The sequence below is a fragment of the Kogia breviceps genome, chromosome 17, assembly GCF_026419965.1.
Source record: "Kogia breviceps isolate mKogBre1 chromosome 17, mKogBre1 haplotype 1, whole genome shotgun sequence".
NCBI classification, from domain to species: domain Eukaryota; kingdom Metazoa; phylum Chordata; class Mammalia; order Artiodactyla; family Physeteridae; genus Kogia; species Kogia breviceps.
In genome coordinates this window covers 65,791,574-65,807,779 of record NC_081326.1, presented here as the reverse complement: position 1 = coordinate 65,807,779, position 16,206 = coordinate 65,791,574, and the positions used below count along the sequence as shown (strand labels likewise).

The window sequence follows — 16,206 nt, the reverse complement described above, 5'->3', positions numbered from 1 at the left end:
ATGGAAACTCCAGAGTTTTTCCTTCATCTTCCTCCCAACCCCCAGTCCTCACCCCCCTTTGTGTTCTCAACTGTTATCTTTAACCCTTTTGCCTACCTCCAACTCTCTCACCAGCCTACTGCCCTTTCATTCTTTGAAGTATCAACTCTAGCCCTTATCACAAATCTCCAGGAAGCATCTTATAACCCTGAGAACTTAAAGACCTTAAGGCCCCAGACCCATTAGAACAAAGGAAAGCCCTCACCCTTTCTTAAATAACTTCTTTTCCCGTCCTCTAAAGCTCCCTCCCTTAAGGGCCAAATTCTGTTAATTTGTAATTGATGAAAAGAGAATGAGGAAGAAAAAAAAAAAAAAAAGAAAAGAAAAGAAACAAAACACTCACAACTTAAGATCTGGCTCAATTATATATTTGCCAGGCATTTTATTTTTTTCTAAAAACAATAGAAAAAAATCAACTTTAAAAAGGAAAATGTACTTAAATAAAAAAATTATGGTATAACTGCTATAAAGGTTTTATTAAAGTTATTTACATTTAATGGCTATATTTACAAAGGAAAATTGGATAAAGTTCAGGATTTCGTAAAAACAATTCTTAAATACAAATCTGTTAAAGGGAAAAAAAAAAAAAGATGGTAAGCATAAAAAAAGTTCTTTTATGCCCATAGTCCCATTTGAGGCAGTTTATATTATGGCTAAACCTTTCAGTCTTAAGATCCAGCCAAGGTTGTGAGGTTGATCATGCATAAGCAAAAAGTTCATACGTAGGGAGTTCTGTCAGAAGGAATCTTTTTCCTCACTTTCCCTTAGTAACAAATGAGAAGTTCATTCCAGTTCCTCCCTCCAATAGGTCAATTTATGCGCAAGAGTTCCGTAGCTGTTCAAGTTTGAGTTTCAACTGTTCTCGCCTCTTCCGCAACTCGTCTTTTTCTGAAATGAGCTTTTGCTCCTCTGCTTGGACGGACAGGATGTATGCTGTGGCTTTTTTAAGGATAACTACCTTGGGGGCCTTTTCATTGTTTTCTAACTCCGGGATCTGGTCACGAAGGGCAAAAAAGCTGCGTTTCAGCTCGTTTCTCCTCTGGCGTTCCAAGACGTTGTGTGTCCGCCTCTTGTCATTCTCCTCGGTGTCCGAAGACCTGGGGCTGGCACATTTGCGATTGTTGCTGATCTGTTTCAGGACCCTGCCACTGTCCAACTTAGCCCTCTTGGCGGCGGGACAGTCCTTCCTAGTGGAGGGGGGCGCTGCATAATTGTGTTGATGGGTGGACACGTGGCATCTCTTAAGGACCAACGGGCTGTGAGGAGGTTTGCTGTGGCCTCCGGCGGAGGGTGACCCCGATTCTGACCTTTTGGCAGGGGGCTGCCTCTTTTCCACAGAAACAACATCAATTTCTTCCTCCTCCTCTTGTTCTTCCTCTGTAAGAAAAAGAAATCGCCCAGTTGGCCACGGTTTCCTTAAAGCAATCAATGACCCGATTAAATCAATACTGTGCAAATACAAGGCGTTATTAGGTAAGAAAGGACCCTGAGGACTTCCCTGGCAGTCCAGGGGTTGAGACTCCACGCTTCCCAGTGCAGGGGGTGCAGGTTCCATCCCTGGTTTGGGAACTGAGATTCACACACTGTGTGGCACGGCCAGAAAAAAAAAAAAAAAAAAAAAAAAGGGCCCTGGCACAAAGTTATCCCCAGAGAACTAGCCAATCGTCTCTGCTCTTCTTCTCATGAAGAGACAGTCTCAGGGAGGAAAATGACAGCTGGGTTTATGGCACAGACAAGAAAATTACGATTTACCAGGATACAACAGTGATGCAAATTCTTACCTAAGACTTAATGAGGTGCTGGACACACCCAAACAAAGCACATTCCCAAGCACCTCCTCTTTGCAAGGGACTTTACCAAGAACCCTTCAGGTGTTGCAAATGATAGCTGCAAATCTTTGGTATGACTTTAGCAATCCCTATTTTACTGGAAGTGAAAAAAAAAAAAAAAAAAAGTCTTGCAGCTTTGCCAAAAGTCCTAGGGGGTGGGGGATGGAAAAAAAGGAGTACAGTTTTGGAAAGGACTTGCTTTTAAGTGTTCAAAAGAGGCCGAAAAGATCCCAACTCCTCAGTCCATACATTTTTAAGGCACTTTCACTGGCTTATAGCACTCCGGTGGGTGGCTGCCCAGTTTCTGTCCACTGCCCCTCTTCATTTTTGTTGATCTGTACTCCATTAAATGCCAACAGCTTCTCAGAAGTTAAGGGAGGTAATTCTTTCACTCTCGAAGAGATCAATCCTCTCTTAACCTCATCACGATTCCCCCCACCCCCCAGGGCAATTAAAATGCTTAAGAGGGGTTAGAGGGAGCGGATTGAGTTGCTAGATAAGCTAGAAGATTTAAAAACCCAAATGAAATTCCTAAGGGGAGGGAGGGGAAAGGAGGGGGCTGGCCACTGGGGCGATCTTAGGGGAAGGAATGGGAGGAACACTAAAGCTCAGTGTTTCAGGGACGATGAGCTCCCAGACCCTTCCAGGCCTGACATTTCTTTTCCCAATATAAGAAAAGAGAAAAAGCAGGGTCAACTGAAGTGGCCCCTTGAATTGGCAGCCAGCGAGAATAGGAAAGACAGCCAGCCACCCCCTGACGGGCCTGGAGGGTCCCAGCTTACCAGAGTCGCTGCTGGTGGTGGGTGGTGTCTCCTCGTGGAGCGCCAGGGGCTCGGGACTGGCCCGCGGGGAGGACGCGGCGGAGGAGAGCAGAGAGTCCGAGGACGGCGAGAAGGCGGTGGAGTCGGGGGAGGCGCAGGGCTTGGGCGAGCTGCTGTCGTTGAGCGGGTAGGGGAAGACCACGGACGGGTCGATGCATTCGGAGGCGGCGGCGCTCAGGTCCTGCAGGTACAAGCTGGAGGTGGAGCAGCCGCCGTGCCCGCGGGCGGGGCTCGGGCTGCCGCTGTCTTTGCGCGCAGCCTGGTAAGAGGCCAGCTTCTCCGAGACGAGCTTGGCGGCGGCCGAGAAGCCGCTCCACATACAGTCCTGGATGATGATGTTTTTGATGAAGGTCTCATCGTCGGGGTCGCAGATGAAGCTCTGGTTCACCATGTCTCCTCCCAGCAGCTCGGTCACCATCTCCAGCTGGTCCGCCGAGGAGAAGCTGCCGCCGCCGCCGTCGTCGTCTCCCCTGGGGGAGAAGGACGCTACCGCGACGTACGACGGCGAGCAGAGCCCGGAGCGGCGGCTCGGGGACAGGGGCGGGGTGGGCAGCAGCTCGAATTTCTTCCAGATATCCTCGCTGGGCGCAGGCGGCTGCAGCTCGCTCTGCTGCTGCTGCTGGTAGAAGTTCTCCTCCTCGTCGCAGTAGAAATAAGGCTGCACCGAGTCGTAGTCGAGGTCATAGTTCCTGTTGGCGAAGCTGACGTTGAGGGGCATCGCGGCAGCCTGCTGGAGGGGGCACACAAAGGCGGGGGCAAGTCTTCAGTTAAGGGGGTCTTGGTTGGTGCCGAAATCCCGCGCAGCGTACAGCGCGCGCCACAATCAGAACCACTCCCCTTACAGCGCTGTTCCCAAATGGGGCCGGCGCGCGGGGGGGGGGGGGGTGCAAAAAAAAAACCAAACCAAAACAAAAAGGCACCCTTTTACCCGCTCCGGGTGACCCTCTACTATCTCAGACACACACTTGGCGAAGCAGCTCCGTAGCGCCCGCGCAGCTTCCGTCCCCCGGGAGCCCGGAGCGCCAAGTCCGGGAGTCGGCCCGGCGACCGCCGAGCAATCGAAATCGGCTTTGGCCTCCTTAACAGGCCGGGGGAGGTGGCGCGGGGTGGGGGGCGAGTACGATCTGCCAAACGCCGAGGCGCAAAGTTTTGCGCCACCTGAAGGAGGCTGCGAGAGGCGCCGCGGCGGGAGCGGCTGCGCGCGGCCCCCTCCCGCGCCGGGGCCCCTCGCGCCGCGCCCGTTCCCACTCGCGCCCTTGCCGCGCTCCTTCCCCCGCCGGCGCCACCGCCCCTCCCAGCCTCCCTTCTCCGCCTCCTGCATCCCTACCCCCAGCGCGCCCCCCTTCCTTCCTCTGCCGGCTTTTCTTCTTTTCCCTCGCGGGCTGGAGTGGCAAGCTCAGCTCCGAGCCTTAACCCCCCCTCCCCGCCCCGCCAATACATAAAAGGGGAGTGTTAAATAATAACAGGGACACCTCCCTTCAACACCCAATACGGCGCCGCAGTTGCGCCAGAGACCCTGCTACGATTCCGCGCCCGGAGCCAGGCGTCTTCCCCTCACCCGCCGAGGGTAGCAGCTGTTCTGGAAAAGCCCCGAGCCCCGCTTCTGGCCGTCCTCCGCATCTCGGGGGCGCAGGGACACCCGCGCGGGGACACCAGAGGCGGTCTGGGAGCCAAGGCTGGGCGCAGAGATTTGTCCTCGTTTCCCCTCAGAGTCAGTAATTGCAGGAGAATCGGACACATCTTTGCCCCAGCCTCCCTTTTCCCCCCCCTCCCCGCGGCTCGCCAACACCAGATCCTAACCTCTCTGTAGACCAAGATCTTTAATTTTATTATCCTTTTTAAAAGCCAAATGCCAACTTCTAAAAGGAGCCGGGGGCGAACTGGAAACGCCGCGGGGATCGGCGGGCGGGACGAGCCGCAGTGTGTCTGTCTCCGGCTGTCAGAAATGCGGTAAGCCGAAATTTAAATGCCCTTTCCGAGACGGGGAAAAGTCAGAGGCTGCGGAGCTCTCTCGCTCACACACGCAATATGTAATTCTTACTCCAAGGAGCTCAGGATGTAAAGGGTTTTCTGCCACCAAGAAGCATATACCCTTCTCTTCTCTTCCCCAAAGGCCAAAAGCAATTAATGCAATAAAGGAAGAATGTCCAGCCGGCCGGGGTCAGCGTCCATCTACATAAGCAAAAACCTCTCAAGGCTACTTCCAAAAACGCACCCCGTTTTCCCCTCTCCCATCTTGACAAGCCACTGTACCCCGACCCAGTTCTGTTTCGTCTTCACTCCACCCCGGCTAACCACAACTACTCTGAGAAAAGTGTCAATAGCGCAGGAATGGGCGAAAAGACACACCGATCCGGGCATTCGACTCATCGCGGCATTACTGCGGTAGCAAAAATAAATTAAAAGGCCAATAGGTCCGGGTGCTCACCGGGTTTTCCACTCTCCGAAGGAAATCCAGCGTCCAAAAAGCGGCGAGGAGCGCCTTTCAGAGGCGCGGGTCGTGGGCAGCGGCGGGGAAAAGCGACTCCCCCCAATAGGCAGAAGAGCCTCTCCGCGTCCGGAGAGTCGCGTTGTCGCTCGGGTGTTGTAAGTTCCAGCGGGCAGTGGGCAAAGTTTCGCGGATGCGGCGCGGGTGGCGGGCCGCTGGCGGGGGTCGGCGGGAAGGGTGGGGTGGGGGCGGCCGGGCCCGAGGCGCAGAAGCCCCCCTTTCACTCCGGATCTCCCTTCCCGGGGCGCCCGGAGCGCGACTCCGCTCGCTCGGCTGGCTCTGCTCTTCCACCCTCGAGGGCCCGCTCGCTCCCTCTCTGCCTCTCGCTGGAATTACTACAGCGAGTCAGATAAAGCCCAGAAAACCGGCTTTTATACTGCTAAGGCACGGCCCCTCCCCTCTGTTCTCTTTTTCCCGCCAAGCCTCTGAATAGCCCTGCCCTTCCAGAGGCCGTTGGGGAGCCAGGCGGCGGCCGGGGCGCGGCGGCGGCAGGGGCAGCCGCGAGATGCGCAGCCCGGGCGTCCTTGGCCGCGCAGACCCTCGCCTATAAAAGGCCGGTGGGCGGGGATTCGCAGGAGAGGATCTTTTTTCTTTCTCCCCCGCCCTCAGCTTTGGGAACCCGGGAGGGGCGCTGGTGGGGAGGGAGGGCCGGAGGGGAGGAGACTCAGCCCTTTGAGCCTGGCACTCCAGTGCGCCGAGCTCTCGGATGTAAACACAGTCACAGCGCCGCATGAATTAACTGCGCGCGCCTACCATTTTCTTTTGCCCCTGCTCAAACCTTCTCTCTTTCTCTGCTGCTGGCTCCTCTGAGGCAGCGCTCTGTTTGACAAACAGCATACTTGTCCTCTGTGCTTCAATCATCGCGGGCAGAACAGCTGAACTCTTCGCGCTGAGCATACACCGTGTACTCACGGCCACGCCACGCACGTCCCGGGCGGACGGGCGCCTCCCTAAGGCCGGGGAAAGGGTAGCATTTGGAAAATAAGTCCTACGAAGAGAGGAGGAAAGAAGGGGGTATTGACCGGCGCCCGCTCTGAGTGTGTGGGGCACTGAGTGTCGATGGGGGTAAACGATCAGAGGTATAGGGAGGAAAATGGTGCCTGGAATTTTAAAAATAATTCAACAACGCACTGCCACGTATACTTGGAGGACGCGTTATGAATAAACACCCACTGTATTTGTTGGGGGGGGGTGTTATGCATTCTGTGTGTGTGCAGCTATCTCAGCTGGGTACCTTCCACCCAGAATGAATCCCCCAAATCGCTGCCAAAGCCGCAGACGAGCCCCCCCCACCCCCGGCCCCGCCCGCGGAGACCTACACGGATCTCCGGGGGAGCCCGCTTTCCCGCCCCCCCCCGCCCCCAGTACGCGCTAATCCCTGAGATCCTTCTGCGGGTTCCGGAGCTGGAGTAAGGCAGGAGCGCGCCTGCGGGTGCGCGCCGCGGGGGGGGCCCTCCCCCGCTCGCTCTCGGCCGGTCTGCACCCCCCAGCCCACCCCCGCGCCTCTCACTCTGAGTTCCCAATTCCGCAGCCGGGTTTCAGAAAAGAGACGAATCCTCTTTGCGCCCCGTGGTGTCGGTTTGCACCACTCCGGGGCTCCCAGGTTTGGGGAAAATCAAAGGCGCTAGACGGAAGGATACTGACTGGGGAAGGGGTGGGCGCGAGCCGTGGGACCAGACTCCCCAGAAGAGGGAAGCAGGCGAGCTGGCGGATCCACCCTGGGGAGTTACCAGAGTCCCTGGTGAAGAAAACCGTTAACTCTTTCCTCCTCGGACAGATCGGACGTTGACTTCCTTTCTGGGTCTGCTTTCCTCTTTATTATTAGACAAAAAACCAAAAAACCAAAAAAAAAAAAAAAAACCCCAACACCGATTTTGATCTAAGGAGAGGGGCCAAGTATTACTTCCGTGTCTTTTTTTTTTTTTTGGAGGGAGGGTGTCTTGAGCCAATTAAAAAAGCCAATTAAAAATTGGCCGAATTTCAGGCATCGATTTCCTAGTTCACTGACTATAAATTTTTTTCTGAATACCATAGTGAAGTGCGTATGCCTAATCCACGTACATCTATGTACCTTTCACGTACACATCGACCTAGAATTTTGCCCAACACGGCACATGACTTGTTTGCTTCCTCAGTGAATCTGCATTTCATATACAATTCATATTCCCTCGGGATTTGCTATTCTGCATTACACTAGGGCCTTAAAAACAGGCAATCTTCCCCAGCCCTGGTCCCTCACCCAAAGACATTTTAAGTAAACTTTTCCACGCCCCTCGCCCCTCATTCCAAAAGAGAAAAAAATTCGGGGCAGGGAGGGGCTCGCGTATAACATGCTTGTGTTCGAGATAGATTATTACCCGTTGAGTTCGCTGCTCGGCGTTCAATTGTTAAATGAGTAGTGACTTCCTCCAAATCAGGTACACGGCACAATTCAGTTTTAAGGATTGCAGATTACTCCAGCCTCCAGGCCTTTGCCGCAAACGCGGGGAGTGACCAATCCCTGGTCGGGGCTTTGCTGCAAAGCGTCTTTCCCTGCCCCCTCCCAGGGCTGCACCCGAGCCCGGGGTTCGCGAAAGTAAAGTAAGTGTGCCCTCTACTGGCAGCCTCGAACGCTGCGTCCGGATGCCACCCGAGGGCGTGCGGGTCGGGAGGGGGCAGGGGCGGCCGGAGTGCAGGGTACCCAGCGGGGCGAAGAATAGGGCGGTTCCTTAAAATGAGTTTCCAGCCACCCTTTTCAGATTCCTTCAGGCCGACTGCAGAGAGGCGGAAGAAGAGGAATCGCTGGAGAGAAAAGTGGTTCAGAGGCGGCTCTTCAACCGCATAAGTGGTGGTGAAAATTGATCCATCACTACTTATGGACAAAGAGCATCACCCTATAGAGAACCGATGCTATTTATGGGAAACGTGAAATAATTAACAAGTACACACACGAAAAAAATTTCCAGCAAAATTCTAAAGCAGCAAAACACACTTTAGTCTACACATCTTAGAAAGCCATCATCTTCTAAGCACCACGTTTTAGAGAAAGACACTAGATTTATTATTTTTTAAATGAAAAAAAAATGGTGAATAGCCAGATCTTTTCATAATGATGGGGGTGGGGGTGAGATTCCATTGAAAAAAAGTGTAAAGGACAATTTTAATAAAAAGTTTTCATACCAAAACAACTGAGCAATAAAGGTCAAAAAAATGTGAGGTAAATTTATGTAGCATGCTTAATGGGTGTGAATTTCAAGTGGTTTTTTTTTTTTTTAGATTTTTTTGATGTGGACCATTTTTAACGTCTTTATTGAATTTGTGATAATATTGCTTTGTTTTTTATGTTTTGTTCTTTTGGCCACGAGGCATGTAGGATCTTAGCTCTCCAACCAGGGATTGAACCCTCACCCCCTGCATTGGAAGGCGGAGTCTTAAACACTGGACCTCCAGGGAAGTCCCTTCAAGTGGGTTTTTATGATGAGAAGGATGTTTGACAGTGTCTCATCACCTAGATATATCCTCAGGAAATTTGGCAACAGGGGATCCTTCCTAGAAGAGGTCTCTTAGGGTGCTTCCCCAGGAATCTGGCACTTTGGGCATTATTCTGCTGGAGGCTGAATGACTGCTCTCTATTGGGGCAGAAAAAAAACACCCCAAACCAAAAATCAACCAACCCACAAAAACATACAACCAATCAATCAAACAACAGCAAAAAAATGTAGGTCTAGTTTGACTGCAGAGGGTAGTTTTTGAAAGTTGCTAAAGATGGCAGATATACCCTTTCTTAAGGTCTGACTACCAAACAATTGCAGGCAGGTGTAGGAGATGTGAACCCCAGGCAGAGATGTCGTTGGCGGGTTTAGGACTCTCCTTCTTCTCTCCCAGGCTGGTGATATCACCTGGGGTGTTATTTTCAAGTAACAGCCTGGAGTTATTTTGTACTTCCAAATAAAGGAGGGGCCATCCCATTTTCCAGCTGAGGAAATGGAAAGTCACATCTCAGCAAGACTTGACTTAAGGGGCTTCACTATCTTTCTTTTAGTAATTTTTAAGAACCATTTGACCTAGAAGAGACATTTGCTAGGCTGAGAAACGGCAGGGGAGACAAAAACTAATAATATCATTCGAGATTACCAAAGGGATGTATGTTATTGTAAAAGAAACATTATAAGTAGAAAAAGGAATTAAAAAAAGGTGGAGACAGCTGATGAAGTTTGTCTTTTTGCAGTACGCAGGCGTCTCACTGCTGTGGCCTCTCCCGTTGCGGAGCACAGGCTCTGGACGCGCAGGCTCAGCGGCCACGGCTCTAGGGGCCCAGCTGCTCTGCGGCATGTGGCATCTTCCCGGACCAGGGCACAAACCCGTATCCCCTGCATTGGCAGGCGGACTCTCAACCACTGCGCCACCAGGGAAGCCCTGAAGTTTGTCTTTTAAGAAAACATTTTATGGGACAACCTCAGTCTTTCTATCACTTCCCTTTGGAAGTCAGTGGAAAGTGTCTATTGAGTGAATATTCCTGGTTTGCTGGTCTAAGGAAATTCTAAGGCTGTGTCTCTCCTTCCTTTTTTGGGTGCTGCTGGGTTTCTAAGAAGAGGCAGGTCTGTTATCACCCACAGGGCTGGGACTCCAGGTAAACAGTCCAGTAAGATTGCCTCACAGAAGAGAACACGGTGTCAACACAGGAAACATTTTTTCCTCCAGATGGTCTAACTAAGAGTCATTCATTCTCACAACTGCATATTCTCACAGTGACAGTTGCGTGTCACTTTCATACTTAGGAAAAATGAAGTACAGAAAGAATGAGCAACTTGACCAGACTTTCTCCTTTCTTTGCAGACACACAATGGAGAGATTCAGAATGTGTGACTTGTATGACATAACACGTCTCCTCCCTGTCCCCCACCCCTTCTTTGAATATCTCTTCTCCCACCCCTCAGAAAGTTTCCTATGGGTCTTCCACAGATAAGAGTAGTGGAAGGAAACTGGACCCTGGTGATCAAAAAGCTAGCTCCAACCTGGAGATGAGACAGAAAGCCCCTCAAAGGTGGTTGGCATGTTATTTCAACAACTCTTCAAGTCATTGAGGCCTGTCAAGGAAGGGGTGGGGGAAGAATGATAAATATGTAGCTCCAGCAGAAAGATCATTTGGGAAGAAGGGCTGTTAGATTAAAATCCAAGCTAGCCAGGGAATGTTAGAGGAATAGAAAGTCTCACAAGCATTTTAATGCCGACCATGTGTCCCGATGAGAGGAGTACAGGAAAGCTCTCCAGCGGACAAGCAAATAAAATCTGGCATCATTAATTCATAAGAATGGTATCAAAAACGGCAGTGAAGAAAACCTTTGTGCCTTTTTAAAAATGCATGTTTTTCAATGTTGCCCCACCTACTGTCGCTTCTAGCATACTGTATAAATTAAAGCAGCCAAGAAGGAAAAAAATTAGCAAGTATTTTTAACATAAAGCTCTAGACCCTACATTTCCTGGGTCGCGTTGAGTACGTTCTGTTGCTTTCTTACCCACTGACCTTAGATTCTGGCGGATGGTCCTAGCTGGACTCAGTAAACTCTAGTCTCCTCTCTAGCTTGGCATTCTTCTTTTCTTCCTTAGTGCTTCGCTGTAATCCTGCCTTACTTTGTAGCTGCTAGAGTAGACAAATGGTTCCTTTGTTTAGACTCTTCAAAGGCTCGGTTTATTGTTCCGTAAGTGCCAAACCCAAGCAAATCTCAGAAGTTTCCACACTTTCGCTCACTTGGCCTGTCTTCGCTATGGTCCTTTTGGGCAACATCTGTCTCCAGGATGGACCCTCGCTGGGTTGGAGGTGGAGATGACTGAAAAGGAGACTCACAGGGGGAAACTTTTGCTTTTCCACGTTCGTCTGGAAGCCAGGGGGCTAAGGAGCCTGTCCCTTTTACGGGCTTGCCGAGATCCCAAACCAAAGCTTCTGGCTTTCTGAGAGGAGCTCACCCTTGGTTGCTCTTCTTTTAAAATTCTGTTCCCTCCGTAACTTTTTAAATGGACTTTGTGACAGAAGGAAATTTCTTGAACGTACCTAGAGACCGTGAATCACCAAAGCCAATGGCCCTTTCCCATTTTCCTTTTTGACTTTGTTGCTGCCAGGGAAACTGATGGCTGTTGGAAACAATTGCTTCTTTTGTAAATCAGTGGTTCTCAATGGAAGGCAATTTTGCCCCCATCGAGACATTTGAAAATGTCTGGAGACATTTGGGGTTGTTACAAAGGGGTGTTACTGCTGGCATACACTGGGTAGCGGCCAGGGATGCTGCTACATGTCCTATAGTGCCCAGGACAGCCCCGCAATAGAAAGGTATCAGACCTGATACGTCAGGGCGAGAATCCCAGGGTAACTCCACCTTCTCCGGATGTTATTGCCACATTTCCAGTTGCTTCTTCCGTTTCCCCTGTTGCCTCTCCTTCCTCTTTCACCTACTGCAGGTAGTTGCTAGAATCGGCTTGCGGTGGGTTCCTAACAGTTCCTAGTGTCCCACTCTGTTTAATCTTGCTCACTCATTCATTCATTGCTAAATCTGGCAAGTTGCATGATCTCTCTGAACCTCACTTTTCTCATCGGTAAAATGGTACTACCGGTCATTAGAACATCTTTCTTCCTGAGGATCTTGTAAGGATTAAATGAGATAGTGCATTTGATACAGAGCCTGGTGCCTGGTGTACACGCAGAAATGCTAGCAATTGTTAGAATGGATCCCTGATTTAGCAGAAAATTATGGACTGAGCTCTTTTAAGTTTAACTGATCAGTATTTCATGGTGATCCCCAGAGAGTTCCGTGACATTTTTGTCCCCTATCACTTCATCAAGCATGAAAATTAGTGGATGAATACAAGCCTGATTTTGGACTGATGAGAGCCTGGAGTGTCTCCTCCCAAAGAGATTGTGTAATGTTTGGTGACGAATTCCTAACCCACCCCTCTCCTGTCTCCATCTGCTGCAGGACTGACTGACCATTCCAAGCGTATGCCATTTTATAGGCCTCTTCATACAGAAAAAGCAAAATTCTGGAAGATCTGAAAGGTTGAATTATGCATTGTTCTTATTTAATACAAATCCAGGCATTATGTTAGAATTTCCCTCCTTTGACTGACCTCATGTGCTGTCCAGTGGCTGATCACCAGGGTGTGGTCCTGAGAGCCCCAGAGCACAAGGAAGAATGTTGGTTCCTGGCTGGATAAGGCTTCTGCTGGAATCGGCATCTGTTTTCTTGTCCTGGCGAGCTGACCTGGACATTGAAAAAGCTTTTCCTTTAAAGCATAGCCTGACACCCAGATTTAGAAACTCTTTCTAACTTTGAACCCACATTTCCCCCATCATGTTTTAGATCAAGGGTTGCAAACTAGGATGATTACAGGGGCCCAGCAGGGAACGTTGATGAGGAAGCAATAGGGAGTGGTGGCGACTGTGAAAAACGGGAGAACATTTTGCCTGTGTGAAGCTGGCAGCAGCTACTCAGCATCTGTGGGGTGTTGTCCTTCAATATGGTCCCTTTGGTAGCAATGTGTCCAGTTTTTCAGGGAAGGTGGAATTTCAGGTGTTCAAATGTTGGCAACTCATTTTAAAAAGTATATGTAGAAGCAAAACCTGTCTGGGGGATAGATTCAGCCCTCAGGCTGCCTGTCTGAGGACTCTGCTTTTAGGTGTTAGTAAGCCAGCTAAAGAATGTCCTTCTAGGAGCTTTTCCGGATGACTTTCCCCTTCCCTCGAGATTCTTAACTGTTCCCTCATTCTTTTGTGATAGAAAATCTAAAAGATTACTGCTCTTATGGGTTTTTGTGGCTCCTGGCTCAGAAACTTCTGGGCAGGATGGATTGTGTTTTTTTTTTTTTTTTTTCCTGTGGCTGTGCTGCACGGCATGTGGGATCTTTGTTCCCTGATCAGGGATCGAACCCACACCTCCCTATCGCAAGTGCGGAGTCCCAACCACTGGACCACCAGGAAAGTCCAGGATGGATTGTGTCTTATTCACATTGGCATCCACCAAGAAAGCCTCCACGTTGCACAGGTCCAGGGCTGCCGTTCACGGAGTCTGTGATCCCCAGGGCCTAGCACAGTGCCTGACACATGGTGGACCCTCCGTAAATGCTTATTGAATGAACACTAGTAGAGGGGGCTCCCAAGAGGAAGACATACCCAGCCCAGCCCAGTTTTAATCCAAAGAGAGAGAGAAGCTTTGAGAATTCCTCCTTGCTTCCACTCCACTGATGGGTGGGCCTTGTTCGTGTGTGCTTGATGATAGGTGAGGCCTCGAGATAGTTGGGGAAGAGGATAAAGACAGAAGTCATCCAGATGAGTAGGACTAGACTCACTGACCAAAAACCAAAAGCAAGAGAATAAAAACTAAACCAAAGTTCACATCAGCTTAAAACAGCACCCCCTGCAGGCCTCTTTCCTCACAATTTTATAATCCCACCCAGAGGAAAATCCTGCCAGAACTGAAGAGAGGAAGGTCATAAGAGCTGGGCCAGGGAGAAGCTCAAGTCAGACTTTTCACAGGGAAAGTGATGACCCTTTGGTGGGTCATGAAGTCAATTTACTTGGTGGTGGTGTGGTAGTTCACAAAAGTGGACTAGCATAGAAAATAGTAAAGCAATCAAAGAATGTTACTAAGTATGGTTTCATTAATCCTCTCTCTCTCTTTCTGTATGAACTTGGTTATAAGGTGAGATGCAATGCATCTCTGTCAGTTAAAAATGTTAGAAAGCCGCTGCATTATCTCATTATATCTCCATAGTAATCCTATGAGGTGTAGATTAATATTCCATTTTACAGATGGGTAAAACTGAGGTCTTGTAGCAACTTGTTCAAACTTACACAGTGAGTGGTAGAGGTAGAATTCCTCACCCAAATCCTTTTGACTCCACAGCCTTGGCTGAATCTGCTCCACCACAAGCCCCAGTCAACCCTGATGCCCAGCATTTGCCATGTCTCTGCTGCTGCTGCTGACCAGGGCCAATCCTTCAGAAAATGCTGGAGGAGTCAAATAGAACGCTTTGCTTCTCACTGCTACGCTTTTCCTGGTGTATAATGGCAAGGGATCCAGGGCAACATGAGTGTCAAGACAGTGGATACAGAGAAATGGATGAGTCCTTGTCCTCCAAGGGGCTTGGTTCTCTCTCTGCTGGAAAATTTCATGAGGCAGCTAATATCTGTGTTGGGAAGTAGACTTTTGTGTTGGTAAGGGGATGAGGGCCGAGGAAGAGGCAACTGTGGTGCACAGAGGAAGGAACACAGCTTGGCCGTCCTGGGAATCCCTGTAATTCCCTGTAAGTCAACTCTTGCATTGACTTTGGGTGTGGAGCCTTCGAGAGATGACTTCACTGAACTGAGCCTCGGTTTCCCCATCTGTAGAAAATGGTGACAAACCATAATTGCTTCCCAGAGTTTTCCTGAAGGTTAACTGAGAATACAAGCTGTCCTCAAAAATCATAGCTGTTTTGTTGTCGTTAGGATTAGCAGAATTCTTTATCTCACAGCTTCCGGTTTCTTCATTTTTTTTCCGGATAGGAGTGCTATTGCTTACCTGGGGGGCTTATGCAAAGATTCTGTGAGAGCATGCATAGTAAGTTCCAAGCCGTGTTGCCTGAGTTGGCATCTTGGTGGGTGCCTATACGCAGTAGGTCTTATTACTGAGGGTGAAGCAGAGGCTGGAGGATCTGCTCATCGTTTTCCGCTTGCATACATAGGTGGTCACTGCCCCCCGCCTTCGGTCTGCAGAAGAAAGTGGACTCCTCTCTGTGACCTCAGTCCAAACATATTTACAACATCAGTGCCTTCAGACACCCTTGCCTGCTGCCTGCCGGCCATCTTGAATTCTCACCCTCCCTGCATCTCTGCAGGGAGGGATATGGGAAATGGAGTCGATGTTGGAAACTGGCCAGGGAACTTCACAGGCCCAACAAAGAATTTTTTAAATGGGTTGATTTGGTAATAGGCAGAGGGGAATTCCGTGGATAAATAACAATTTATACAGGGCATACCATCTGCTTCCCTGTCGAAGCATTAGTGCATAATTGCGGGCTCAATTCCCTTCCTATTCCTTGCTCTTTACCTTTCAACTCCTTAAATAATTATATTGACACCTCTCTGAGTGACTGGGTGGGAGGAGAGGCAGGGGGTGCCCCGTTTGGATGCTTGCTGCAGACAGTGTGGCATAAAACTGAAATAATTTGTTTTCATGCATTAAAGGATTAAACACTAAATAAGAACATATTGAAGTTCTGGCCAGTATACCTGAATGTTGTGCTGGAAATTAATGAAAATTGGCTTCACTGGAGATAAACGACTGCAAATTAAGTTTGGTCTTTGGACAAAAACTCTGTTGTAGGATTCTCTAATTGGATTAGGGATCAAAACCTATGTGCCCCCAAGCCCTCTGCTCACTACCCTACCCTTACTTTGGCATCTACCAGAATGTTTTGAGACTCTTTATGTATGAATTCTTCTGTCTCTCTTTGTAGCTTGCATAGGTGTTGACAGAGGAGGAGAAGGGTAAACCAGAATTTAGGGAGGAAGGAGGAGGCTAGGGGACCATTTTGGGAATCATGCTAAAGTACTTTGAGCAGAGACAGCAAATCGGCTTGTAGACCAAAATCTGCCTGCTGTTATGTTGCCTCAGATATAAGGTTTGACCTTCTTGGTATTTATAACATTTTAAAACAGGTGCCAATACTTAGAAGTCGATAGGTTTCACATAAAAATCTGAATGTCTGCGTTCCCTTGAAATGTCAGCTTTGGTACTTTGGGACCTAGATTCCCATGTGGATGGAGGTGAGAAGCAGTCAATTGTTTCAGAAGGGCCTTAGGTTCTTCATTTTGCCTCAGTCTCTACCACCCCCTTATGTGGGCCACCCTCACTTTATTTATGACCTCTTTCTGGCTTCTGCCTGGTCTTTGTGGGCCTTTGAGTTTATGACCCCTGATTTATAAAATATCCTGGTCGATTCATAACTCTCATTATAAGGAAAAATTTCATCCTGAGAAAAGAGGTATTTAAGAAATATTTATTGAATAATGATGATA

General features: G+C 49.4%; 1 protein-coding gene and 1 pseudogene across 2 annotated transcripts; both read right to left on the bottom strand.

Moving 5' to 3' along the window:
* Nucleotides 1–496: 496 nt before the first annotated feature.
* MYC (MYC proto-oncogene, bHLH transcription factor) lies at nt 497–6,100 on the bottom strand. 2 transcript variants are annotated; one of them, XM_059043078.2, is made up of 3 exons: nt 5,118–6,100; nt 2,651–3,419; nt 497–1,416 (listed from the first exon to the last, which is right to left on the bottom strand). In XM_059043078.2, the coding sequence occupies exons 2-3, from the start codon at nt 3,405–3,407 to the stop codon at nt 854–856; spliced, it is 1,320 nt and encodes a 439-aa protein (XP_058899061.1). In that variant the 5' UTR covers nt 3,408–3,419; nt 5,118–6,100; the 3' UTR covers nt 497–853. The 2 variants fall into 2 exon arrangements, with proteins under 2 accessions (XP_058899061.1, XP_058899062.1); XM_059043079.2 differs by having other exon boundaries at nt 2,651–3,416; nt 5,118–5,997.
* On the bottom strand, nt 5,114–5,909 carry LOC131743805 (uncharacterized; annotated as a pseudogene).
* Nucleotides 6,101–16,206: the final 10,106 nt, after the last annotated feature.

Bases quoted from the DNA above. Each gene is read 5' to 3' on its own strand.
- MYC (XM_059043078.2), bottom strand. From the start codon at position 3,407: ATGCCCCTCAACGTCAGCTTCGCCAACAGGAACTATGACCTCGACTAC. The intron at 1,417-2,650 runs GTAAGCTGGGAC...TTTTTCTTACAG, and splicing joins CACCACCAGCAGCGACTCTG to AGGAAGAACAAGAGGAGGAG.